This window comes from Lissotriton vulgaris, chromosome 1_1, assembly GCF_964263255.1.
Source record: "Lissotriton vulgaris chromosome 1_1, aLisVul1.2, whole genome shotgun sequence".
In the NCBI taxonomy this organism is placed as follows: domain Eukaryota; kingdom Metazoa; phylum Chordata; class Amphibia; order Caudata; family Salamandridae; genus Lissotriton; species Lissotriton vulgaris.
This window is the reverse complement of record NC_141685.1, coordinates 1,770,140,540-1,770,152,765: the sequence shown is the minus strand read 5'-3', so window position 1 is coordinate 1,770,152,765 and position 12,226 is coordinate 1,770,140,540. Positions and strand designations below refer to the sequence as shown.

Below are 12,226 nucleotides of genomic sequence, written 5' to 3'. Positions count from 1 at the left end.
TCACCCACTACTTCTTTTCAGTCCTTTTTGCTAGTGGCCACATATGGTGCAGCAATTTCACCCACACGCCCCTTTCTTGTGTAATGTAAGAGGGAAATGGAAAAATTATAGAGATGAAGGGAGGGGCCAGGAGTCTGAGAACTAGAGAGGGGGAGATGCGCCAAGAGAGTTGTTAAGACAGTCTCTGGGTGTATGAGTAGGTAATCGGAGATAGAGCAGAGCAACTCTGATCTTTCATGAGAAGATGAAAAACTCTCAAGAGGAAAAAAGTTCTAGAGAAGCCTAGACCATTGACGACAATAAACATATTGATAAATTGATACTCCAAAGCACTGTTCAAAGGTGAACATACAACAGTCCCACAAAGTCACCAAGAGTAGGAATCGTATCTCGTGCAACACTTAGATTTGGTCCTACTAATCAATTGGCCTCAGCTAGAACACAACTCAGTGTGACTGCTGTTCGGGGCGGAACTCAGTCTACAAAATTTACTTTTTATTGATCAGCGAAGTGCAGAATGAGGAACACACGTGTAGTGTACTGTACATAGCTGAATTGTTAACCTCTAAATCATTACATCTCCCAGTTGCTTGTATTTCTTTGCATGGCGTCCCTAGCCCTAGTCTCACCAACCCTGTTGTCCACCCTTCCGCGGGCATCAACTGATATTCTAATTGAAAACAAAGTTGGACTGTCTAGTACACCCAGCACTTGCAAAACTATCTCTTTTTAAAAATGTGATTATGGGACCTGGACCCCCCCAGGTTGTTCCCGGCCCGCCCCCATCCAAACCCACAACTCAATAGTTGAAGACGAGAGCTGTGGGTAAAATAGGCCATGTTTATAACAAAACCATCACAATACAAATCAATTGCATTATTAATTCAAAACAATATGTGTTTATGCATTTCAATCTCTAAATAATATATATTTTTGTGTTGATCATAAAATCATAATCCATTAGCATAAATTACAAGAATTAATTTACCTACGGAGAATGTTCTCTATCGCCCCAGCACTAAGGGGCCTTCTGGCTCGCTTCCCCTAACTCAGAACCACGCAAGGCACAACCCACCCGCGTCCTTGAGAGGTGAGCCCCTGTCATCTGGACCTTGTCCGCCACCCTAGGGACCCACCCCTCCACCACCAGGCTGTCCAGGGGGCTTGTCGGGTATAACCAGGGGCCACCGCCACATGCCCTAGATTGTAAACTGGCGCCCTTGCCCCCAGCCGGTGTCTCCATTCGCTCTGGGTTAAGCTTACTGTCGCTCCCCCTCAGTGCTGGCCTAGGGAGTATGCAGGAGGACTCTCCTTAACAATGTAAGGCAACTTATGTGGCCTCCTTACCGCCACTTTAGTCCACCATCATACATCTTCCCAAGCTCTAACTCTAAGGGATGGGTGGGTGGGAGATTTACTGGAGTCAGTTGAGCCCGGGGCCAGCGCAGTAAAGGAAGAGAGGACGAGTGCCTGGGCAAGGTGCCCTAAATAGGCCCCCGCCCTCTCCTCCCCCCTTCACTGCTGGCCGTGACCGGAAGTGAGGTCACACCTTTGCTCCAGAAGGAATTCCTGCCATTGGTGATTTCTGCTCAATTCTACGGCCAGGAGCCAAGAAGGTGTGGCCGGGATCCCGGGGTCCCGAATCCTAATGAAGCGCTTCCTTACAGTACGCGCTTCTCCAACTACATTTAAAAAGACAACAAATCTACTGTATGCAAACATGACAAATACAATGGATAAAATGTGATTAACTACATTTAATGAGAACCACAAATTTATTCTACGCAAACATAACAAAAACAATGGATAAAATGTGCATGACTACATTTAAAGAGAACCACAAATTTATTCTACGCAATCATGACAAATACAATGCATAAAATGTAATTGACTACATTTAAAGAGAACCACAAATCTACGCAAACATCCCAAATACAATGCATTGATTGGTACCTCTGCAGCCGTCACTGGATTAAGCTCATCCCCGTGGAAGTTAATTTGTAATCCTGCATCTTGTCCAGCCAGGAGAATTTGTCGCGTGGACGCCAGATCAAAAACACCCTTCTCACAAAACACATCAATATTATGCACTTGCAATTCACCAGCTAGCATAAGCTGTTGTAGTTTAGGGAGATGGTTTGCAACAATATCATCCGTAGCTTCCTTAGTAGTTTTCCCCCTAATGGAAAGAGAAGACGAAGCTTACTAGAAGCCACTCAGTAACACCTATAATTAACCATTAATTGGCTTTCACACATGGAGTCTTCATGATAAGTGAGGCCCCAGAAGACAGTTTGCATTGGAAACAAGGCTCTGATGACCCAAAGTCTGTCAACTGTAGCCATCAAGGATACATGGCTCCAAAGCACCATCTTACATTCCCTCCATGCAATTGGAATGCTACGGGCTCGCCAAGTCTTCTTAAGTACAGGAGGGAACAGGAGAAGGAGCTATGTATATATTAGAGTACTTCTTACACACCAAGGAGATTCTTAAAGTGGAGATATAGACTGAAAAGTGTTGTTAATACCAAAGTACAATGAGATTAGGTGTAACATAAAATAGGAAGGTAAAACACCAGGACATTCCGTCGGACTGCAGAGTAATTCCTGAATCGATCAGTAGTGAGTGGAGTTAGCCAGTGACAGTATTTACCAGCCAAATAAAAAAATTACAAGTTTCGGTTGAGATTCCCGTTTAGTTTTGGCTCAATCATTCCGGATAGGTATTCGTGTATCTTGTAAATACCTGTACACGTGGTATTAGAATTTCTGAGTATAGGAATATTCAAGCAGGACTCCTGGATGGAAATCATAGAATTGAACCCCAAGCATCAATTGGTTTACCCTTTAAACACTGTGGTTTAGGTACCTAGCTGGTCCTTCAACAACTGGTATAGCCCTCAGCAGACGCCTACCACGATAGTTTTACTGAGCTGTACCGCAATTAACTATTAAACAGAACACTGTGAAATTGACCCTTTTTAGAGTGCCGGATGAGCTCCGTCAGCTGCAACCAATTCTTCTTCAGTGACTCCATTAGATATGGCAGCTGAAAAATTAGTCACTACCTTTGGGTTAATTTTTGTAAAGGGCGGACAAGGAGTGCAACAGAAGGAATTGATGGAGACAGCTTGAGAACGTGGAGATCTTCACCAACATGGGAATACAAAAAGTGCAATGGTAGTGCCTTGAAGGTACCTTGTCCCAGGCTTCTGTCCAGCCACGCTATCTTAACTACTGTGATCTATTATTAGAAGTATGGGAGTAGTGACCCGCCCAGCGATAAGGCAGGTGTAAGAAATCTGAGAAATACAAAACCTTTAGTCTCAACTGCCAGGCTAGAGGATGCCACATTCGAAAGCATCTTAACTCTACTTTCTTCACATAAGGCTGAAACAGCCTCCCATTTCCCTTACTCCAGAAGTCCTGCAACGGAGGAGTTGTCTTAAATGGATCTGTGAAGATGCAGTTGTAAGGGTTTTATGAGATGAAATGCCTAGAATGATCCTCCTCATATACTCCAATTTGGACACAGAGGAATCCATTCCTTTCTCGAGTCTTACAAGACATTCGACTTTCCCACGTCATCTGCCCTTTTTAGGTTTCGCTGGGGGACGGAGCCGTTAGGCTCCGCCTCCAGAGAAATCTGTAGTTTCTAGTATGGGTGACTTGAACACGCCCCTCCGCTTCATTGGCTAGCTCCATAAATGGAGGCTAGCCATTGGAACAGAGAGGCGTCCGTCATGGCCGGAGGAGACACGGGGGCGTTCCCGAGATTCTTTGGCTTTTGCCGACGTCACGCGACGCCGGGAACGCCCCCGAATCCATCGACGCACGTGTTTGGTGCAGACTGAAGGTTTGTGAGCCTTCCCCGAGCAGAGCGCACTAAAATAACCTGTGTGCAGCTTCACCACCGCGACCCGGGATCAGTAAACCCCCGACGAAGGGCCCCGTACCTTGCTGGTACCAACGCGACCGAAAACGAGCCCGCTGCTCTCCGATTGGACGGGAGAGCCGAGCCCCCTCACCAAACGCCGCAACGGGATTGGCCCGTGCGGCGCAGCGTCACCACTGTTGCCGTGTGGTGATTGGCTAGGGCGAGGAGCGTCATTGCAGGCTTGACCCGGGAGCCGCACTGCCATAGGCTGACTCCCGGGTGCTTTGGAGGCTCGCCCGTTCTGCCGTGTCTGGATTGGCCCGCTCGACTGGAGGAGCCGAGAATTCACCGCGATCACCGCCGGGCCCGGGGAAGACTGACCTGACCTCGCCGAGGGACCTGAAAGAGTGCTCCAGCCCCCGGCCTGCCGTCTCTGCCCCCCCGCTGCTCCCTGGAGAACAGAGAGCGGGCGGAGGAGCGTCCTGAGACCGGCCGGGCTGGAGCGTAATAAAGAGTTCAGTCCCCGGTGCAATCTAGAAACGTGCAGGGTTCACAATATAAACCCTCCCTAAATCAATTCAAACTTTTCAAATGTCCTGCCTCGCCCAAGATCACACTGTTCTGGCCGAGCGGGGACGCCGAGATTTGAACTCAGGTGAGGTCTCCCGCTACCAGCCTGAATCATCATGACCCCCGCGTTGCATGAGGCAAGCATGTGCACACGATGACACACAGCAGCACACGGGCTTACCCTCTGCTGGGACTGGGACAGTGGCTTCCCCTCGGACTCCAAGCACAGCAGCGCCGTCAGCAAGAGTCCCCAAGCCGCAAAGTGTGAAGCGTGCATCCTGGGTCTGCAGCTGCTAGGCAGTGCTGGGAAGCAGCAGGCGGGCAGCGACACCAAAAAAATAGAACACGGATAAAAAAAAAAAAGAGGCACCAGAATAAAGTGTGCAAAAATAAATAAATAAAGCGGATCCGCCGGACCACAGCGGGAGAGACACGAAACTTGAAGCCGAAACCCTGCTCTTGCACGAGCCTTCCCTTCTTCCTGGCCTCCACGCCTTTTCCTCTCTCCCTGCTGGTTCAAGACTTCTGCCGGAGAGAGCGCCCCAGCCATTCATTTTATAAGCCAGCCTTGGTGATGTCACCGTAAACAATTAATTCCCTCCCAGCCCCCCTCTTTCTTCCTCCTTCAGCTGAAATAATTCACTTTTTTTGTTAGCCCCTCCTCCTGGAAATTGACAGATAAGAACACAGGTGGAGCGTGCAAGGTCTAGAAGTTTTTGTTCTTTCACACCAGAATAAAAAAATACACATTAATTGTGACCCTCTCAAAACCCGAGCAACTGCCGGCCGCTGTTCTATCTGTGGATGGGGGCGGCTCATGGGGCGGGCAGGGGTCCTCGGCGCATCACGGAGCTTCAGGGTAAGTTACTTTATCAAAGAAAAAGTTTCTAAGAAGGTGCAATTTCTGTGAAAAAATGTGAGATCATTATTTTTTAACACAATTGTGTCGGCCATTTCGTGAACCCCTCCCCCTTGCCTCTAAAAGACACCTGCTCCCCCTTCCACCTCCTCCGGGCATGGGATTTAAATCTCAAATTCTCCCAAAAAGCGTGATGTGAAAACCTGTCATATTCCGGGAGGGTCGGTTTTCTGTATTAAGAAGACATGCTAGAGTCAGGGACTGCGGAGTAGAAAAGAAATTCGAGAAAACGTACTGTTTTTTTATGACAAAATCTTTCTTCCATGCTGGAAACATCACATTTTCAAATCAAAAGAGCATGCTTACGTCCGTCATCAGTACAGCACAAACCCATGCGGACCTGCGTCTGGGCGCTGTAAGTAATGTATGTAGGATTTTAGGTAGCACTATTCAGCTGATCGGTACTCCTATTATCAACCTCGAATGGATGAAAGGCTGAGTCGCCTCCCCTGGTAACTCATGCTGTGTTCTACGGGGTATGCACAGATGTGCGCAGCAGGAGCTTGAACCCCGCGATCTATTTCACTGGCATTAGGGTATGTGACATGGAGTGCTCGCTGATATCGCAGCTGGTGAATGACATGTTCACAGTGTTCATCAGGGTACAGAGCACCTGAGCAGGTTGTGCATTCACCCGCTGAGCCACCTTGATGTGACAGCACCCCGTAACTTGCAGGACATGCTTAGAGTTGTGCAGGGAGTGGTATGTTAACGCGTCCAGCTCTCTTGCTGTGTCTGGAGCACACAACCTGTAGCATGTACGCTCTCTGCAGCAGGCGCAATTACCTGCAGGACTATGTCCTTGCGGTTAGACCAGCCATTGTCAAGTTGCACACAAGACCCTGCAGCAGGCAGTGCATTAGCCCGATGAGTTATAATACCGATTACTCTAGCCGTGTTCGAAACCCTTGGACTGCGGTATGCCGAGAAACGACCGCGGCAGGTGCATTAACCCCACGAGCGGTTCAATCATGCCCACAGACCAGGACTTACCAATGGACCTAAATGGAGTGTCGTCAGAGGGGTTGGAGACCAGTGGCGTGCATGATGCACACAGCTCTCGGCTGCGTGTGCATTTACCCACTGAGAGTCCTCAGTGGTCTGCCCAATCATGTGTTCGGACCAGGACATTGCTTCTCACTCTTACCCCACAGGGGTTAACATCCTCAGGGCTCTTTCGGATTCTTCGGCGGAGCTTACTTTATTCCCAGTTCAGTTTTTATGTAAAGCTTTGGCCGGAATTTACACATTTTCTTAAGGACAAGCAAGCTGAGGCAAAGAAGAGAATGCGATTCGCCCACAATCACACATCGGAAATAGGGAAGCCGGGATTAGAATTTAGGATTCCTCCTATTCGACCAGCTAAAATATTGGATGTAAAAACTCTCTGCTGCTGTATAACCTTTAAACAGTCCAGAAAAATGTGCAACACACCGCATTTAGGGGCAGATTTACAAGCCCCTTGCGCCACTTTTGCGTCACTTTTAACAATGGGTATAGTGACGCAAAAGTGGCGCAAGGGGCTTGTAAATCTGCCCCTTAGTATTTAGACCACCAGTGCAGTTGCCTCCTGATTGGACCATTTAACATTTTGACACATAATTTATCTGACGGGGGTTGAGTCAAACTCTTCTCAATAATTCACTTCTTAACAACTGATTTTGTGATGTAAACATACATAGATCTCTCTTTATTCCACCAAGATTTTAACATAAATTGTACCAATTTTTTCCCACTTAAATAATGATAGTCAAGTTTATAGGACAGTTCTTTACCTAGCAACATTAATGCACTCTTTCAGATTTCAGTTTTTAGGTTCTGCTGGCTCAGTTTTACTTTCATATCCCTACAGAGAGCCCCTAAATTTAATTTTTCCCAACAATTTTTGCCCATTGTAGTTCACGTTGCAGGATTTAATTTTTTGCACCACTGATAAACTTTCTGTTCTCCCCCCCCCCAAGCAATCTTTTCCAGAATCTTATTAGCACCACCGTAGCCAATATATTCCACAATGTCATGCCAGTTTCTATTCTTATTGCTTGGGTCATGGCAGAGCCGGGGAGGGACGATAATCTCTTTCAGCATTTCCCCTCCTCAGCATCCCACCTACTTTTGCCACTAATATATAACAGCTCGGCTCCTTATTGCAATTGCTGGGGGAGCACTGCTACACAGTCTTTCAAAACAGGTCTATATGACATTTTTCTAAAGTCCCTATTGAATTTTATCAGGCCGCTCACAAGGCCACTGCCCTGATCTTCTGCACCTCAAAATGTTTTTTTTTTCATTTCTGGGACCTCTCAAACCAGACCCCAAGATACTAATATTCGCTAACGAAGCCAAGCTTCTCACGGCCTCGATGGCATCTAAATTTACCCTTTTTCTTCCCAAAACAAAGCTTCCTGGATTTATCCATATGTACCACTCATTTTGTACACCTACAGTATTCTCTAAACATGTCTAGTTTCCTTTGTAGACCTATTTCTGTTTGATCTAATATCACCAGGTCTTCTGCAAACAGGAAGAATGCCACATGTTTACCATTTATTCTGGGGCTAAATTCTTTGGCAGACGCGATGACCGCAGGCAGATCAATAACAAATAGACAGAAGAGTAAGGAAGCTAGTACGCACCCCTACCCAAGTTCATTGTTAAGTTGTAATTTTTGTGTTAAGGTCCCCTTTGTGTCTATAATGACCTGGGCCCAGGTACTCCTGTGTCGCTCCTGAATTAGCCTTAGAAGGTCTTTTGAAATGTCATGTTTTTACCAGATCAAAAGCTGCGCGGAAGTCTACGTAACAGCAGAATAACTTCCCCCTCTGCCCGACAGACGTACGCGCAATGGACCAGAGCGCAAAGCAACGGTCAATTGTAGAATGGAGTTCATTGAAACCCCCATGTTCTGGGGGGCACTATATGATTTGAGTCAGCCCACTCCTTTAATATTCCCAAGATTATTTTTGCAAATATTTTTTTCTGCCACTTCTAAAAGGTTAATCAGCCTATAATTTTTTGGGAGTTTTTATATCTCCCTTTTTGTGGATAGGCCTGATAATTGCGCCTCTCCAGTTTTCCAGGATATTCCCCGTTTCCAAAATCTCAGTAAACAACTTATACAATAGCTCCGCCTACCACTCCGGGCGGGTTCTTATAACTATTGCAGACATGTTACTGGGTCCGGCCGTGCATCCCCTAAACGAAAGATGGAAAACTAGGAAATAGCAAAATGATTCATCAGCCGAAAGCCACTGATAGAGGAAGAAAGCAGCCGTATTTCTTTATTTAGTGACTAGGGAGTGCTATGGAGTGCTAGGGACTGCAGAGTTACTGCAGAGATTAAGCTAATGGCAATGTAAATGACAATGCCATTTATTTATCTGTTTTCAAAACCAACACAAATACAAATTTTGTCATTTACAATGCCAATAGCTCTAACTTTTCCAAAGGCGAAACCATTGCATTGTAAATGCTTGTTTAAAGGTTAGTGTTTGGCATGGGCAAGCTTTTTTGTCAAGTGGCTTTCAGGTTTTTGCAAATTTCGAAGGGCGTTTGGCGGGTCTTGGCACTCTTTTCTTTTTAAACCCTGCAGTATGATATATCAGCAGGTTAGTGTATCTGCTGCGGAGATCTGGGAGTCAACTTTTCATTGTTTGGAAGTCGATGCATTTTCTTTACTACTCTTCTTGATAGAAAGCACAGTCAGTAACATGTGGGACATTCGTGAGACATCTTTGTGCGACACGTTCAGTCAAACTCGGCTTCTACAATTAATAAGCTCATATAATTATTAGCAAATGTGAAACTACAGGTTTCAGAAGTGACATTGGCTAAAAGGTCAGAATTGGAAGATGGTGTTACAAATGGCATAGAGTTACATGGTAGATATGAGGATTAGGCTTGCACACACAGATGATGCATCTTCTTCACACTGCTTCTACTTCTTGGGAAAGGGAGAACACACCCACCCCGGACCGCCAGCCCCCATTCCCCACTCCGCTGCACCTTACACCTCATAATTCCGCTGCAATATCATTTAAATAAGTGGCTATGGTTTCCTTGGTAACTGGCTCATTGTAATTCTTGGTTAAATATTCCTGCACCTTGTCACATGCAGGGAATGGTATGCTTTAATAAACAGAGCTCCTGTATGCAATCAGAGCTAGCCTTAGTTACTTTAACTAGACAAAGTTTAATTTCAATGTAAATCAATCAGAAAGAGAAGACATTTCTCATTAACTCATACACAGTGAAGGTATAGCAAGTTTTGGGTCAGCATCATTAAAATGAAAATGCATTTTACTTGGGCACTGCATGTGCTCCGCAGTAAGTCGAGGAGATACCGATGTCCAGCTCACGTCGAGCTCGTTCAATCACTCTCAGCATTTTTAGTTCAGTGTCTAGATTTAAACCATATCCACTTTTGCATTCAACCAACGTGGTCCCTGCACGGAGCATGCGCAGAAGGCGGCGCTTGAGACTGGTGAAGAGTTCCTCCTCAGAGCTGTTCTGGGTGCGCTCCACAGTGAAATGTATTCCCCCTCCAGCCTGGTGAATGTCCATGTATGTAGCACCTGCAAGCTAAAACAGGAAACTGGTATTTAAATAAATAAAACAAAACTAAGAAATGGTTAAAAATTCGGATAATTACTGAGAAGGTCTCTATTGCATTTTTAATTAAGAAAACCTGAGAAAAATAGATTAAACTTTTCAAAAACAAAGCTACGTTGAAGGGGAACGACCAAATGTAATTTATTGTATAGGTAGACATTACCCACTATGGTGACTTTTGTTACTCTGGAGTCCTCCATGATGTTATAACCATGGAACCTAGCAAGAAGGAAGTAGTTGCACCGGAACAAGCATGCACAGCGAGCATTTAACCTGTGGTGTTGAGGATATACCCACCACAGGCTGTGCCTTTATGCGCCACCAACTTCCATGTTATAGTTTTCTTCTCTGTATAAAACCTAAGACCAAGCACTGGGGTTTAAGAACTACAAGTTGAAGTGTCACAAGGTGAGCAATTTGTCCTTACTAGGGCTTCCTGCCCCCGCAAGTTAGAAAAGCAAGACTATTGTTAGGGAATGAGGCTCGGAGAAACAGAATCTCATCTTTGGAGCTGTTGTCCTTAACATAATGTTAATAGAACATATGAGGAGCAGACCACAGGGTTGTCTAGCAGGTAACATCCAAGGGAAGGTAGTACTCAAATGCAATAGGCACCATCTTGGGCCTCCCGGTTACATCCGGAGTGCGAACTGGAGGATTCTGTCTGGGGAAAAGGGAAAGGAGCACACTCTTCTGGTTGAGATAAAAATCTGCCAGAACATTAGGAGAAATAGTAACTGTATATGATGGCAGCCATTCTCTCATACAAGCAGAGCACACCTTAAAACAGGATGGAGCTTGTCGTTTGCCAACTCTGAAGAGAAGTAATTGCAACCAAAACCACAATTTTCCTAGTCGCTATTTGAATAATCACCAGTGATCAATCGCTCAAAATGCTTATGGGGCAGAAATGAAGGGACCACATAGCACCATACCAAGTTCGGATAAGGGATTTTGCTGTGTGACTGAAACAAAGTTTAAAGAACCCAAAAATGATGCTTCACGATAACATTTAAGGAGATAAATGAATTGCTGTTGGGAAGCGCTTGGTGCAAGTCTGGGTACACAGTTTGCTTACGGTCGGAAAGAGAAACCGTAGATTTTTAGTCCCTTTCTGAAGACTTGCAAAGGGAGAGTACTAGAGGTATTTTGAGTTCATTGCAGCACATGTACGTTACCTTCATTGAAAATTCATGAACTCTGTCACCGGACCAGACTGGGTGTGTATGTGCATCAACAAGCCCTAAAATTAAAAACAAATAGAAATAAACAGAAGGTTCCACAAATGAAAGCCTCTGCAAACACTAATAGAAGAGAGGGATCGCTGCTACAATCAAGGTTGCCATAAACTGACTTTTAAATGAGACCTTTTTCCGGAAGATCATTTTTGGACCCAAACGTGTTAAACAAGTTTTTGTTTTCCTAGTTTACGACAATTTGGACGCCCAACAAACATCAGTGATCCTATAAAATGATGGTGTCACAAGACTTGGGGTTACATACTACAAGAGGATGGGTAACTAGAACAAACTATGCCTCTGAGAAAAAAATCCTTTCTTCTGTTTCTGGATAGTCTGTTCATGGTGGGGGGCTGACAGAGCAGATGTCTCCTAAGTGTAATGATACAGGCCTTTTTGCAGATGCCCCCCACTATTTGCCTCCATTCTGACTAGTAGATGCTGGGTTTGGACTCCGACAGTGCACTGAAGCCTGCCAGGCCCCAATGCCAGAGCTCTCTCCCTAAAATTGAAATGTGCAAACTGACCTAAATTGGCAAAGGACTTTAACCCCCTTATAAGTCTCTACTATATGATACATGTGGTACCCTGGGCATGGGTGTTAAAGGGGTCACCAGGGCCTGAAGCACAGTTTGTGCTGGCCTGAGTGACCCAAGTAAACTACTGACAGCAGGCCTACCACTGCAGACTGCTAGAACAGTGCAAATTGTTCGAACCAGACTCTGCCTTCACCATGTGTGGCACAGTCAATTAACTGTTTTAATATATACCAGTCACACTTAAGGAAAACCTCCTAATCCCCAGGAGGCAGTGTGCATAATATTAAAGTTGTAGATACATCAGTGCAAGCTTATAGGTCACTGCAGTGGCCTTTTCTTTAAAGGCTACTGTTAGACATGGTGTCTCTAGTTGGCAGTGGCTTGCACCCTTCCAAGCGAGGGGACACCCAAGATTACACCTGCTCAACACCTTGGTACCTTGGCACGAGCAGTCAGGCTTATCTCAGAGGCAA

At 45.6% G+C, this 12,226-nt stretch overlaps 1 protein-coding gene across 1 annotated transcript in view; it reads right to left on the bottom strand.

Annotated features, from left to right (window-relative positions):
* Window positions 1–12,226, bottom strand: part of AMDHD1 (amidohydrolase domain containing 1) — a 135,974-nt gene that overhangs the window by 44,711 nt on the left and 79,037 nt on the right. The window contains exons 3-5 of the mRNA XM_086919076.1: window positions 11,155–11,219; window positions 9,669–9,946; window positions 1,954–2,179 (exon numbers count right to left, since the gene is read on the bottom strand). Of these exons, the coding sequence (XP_086775202.1) occupies window positions 1,954–2,179; window positions 9,669–9,946; window positions 11,155–11,219 (569 nt within the window). The remainder of the gene's footprint in view (window positions 1–1,953; window positions 2,180–9,668; window positions 9,947–11,154; window positions 11,220–12,226) is intronic.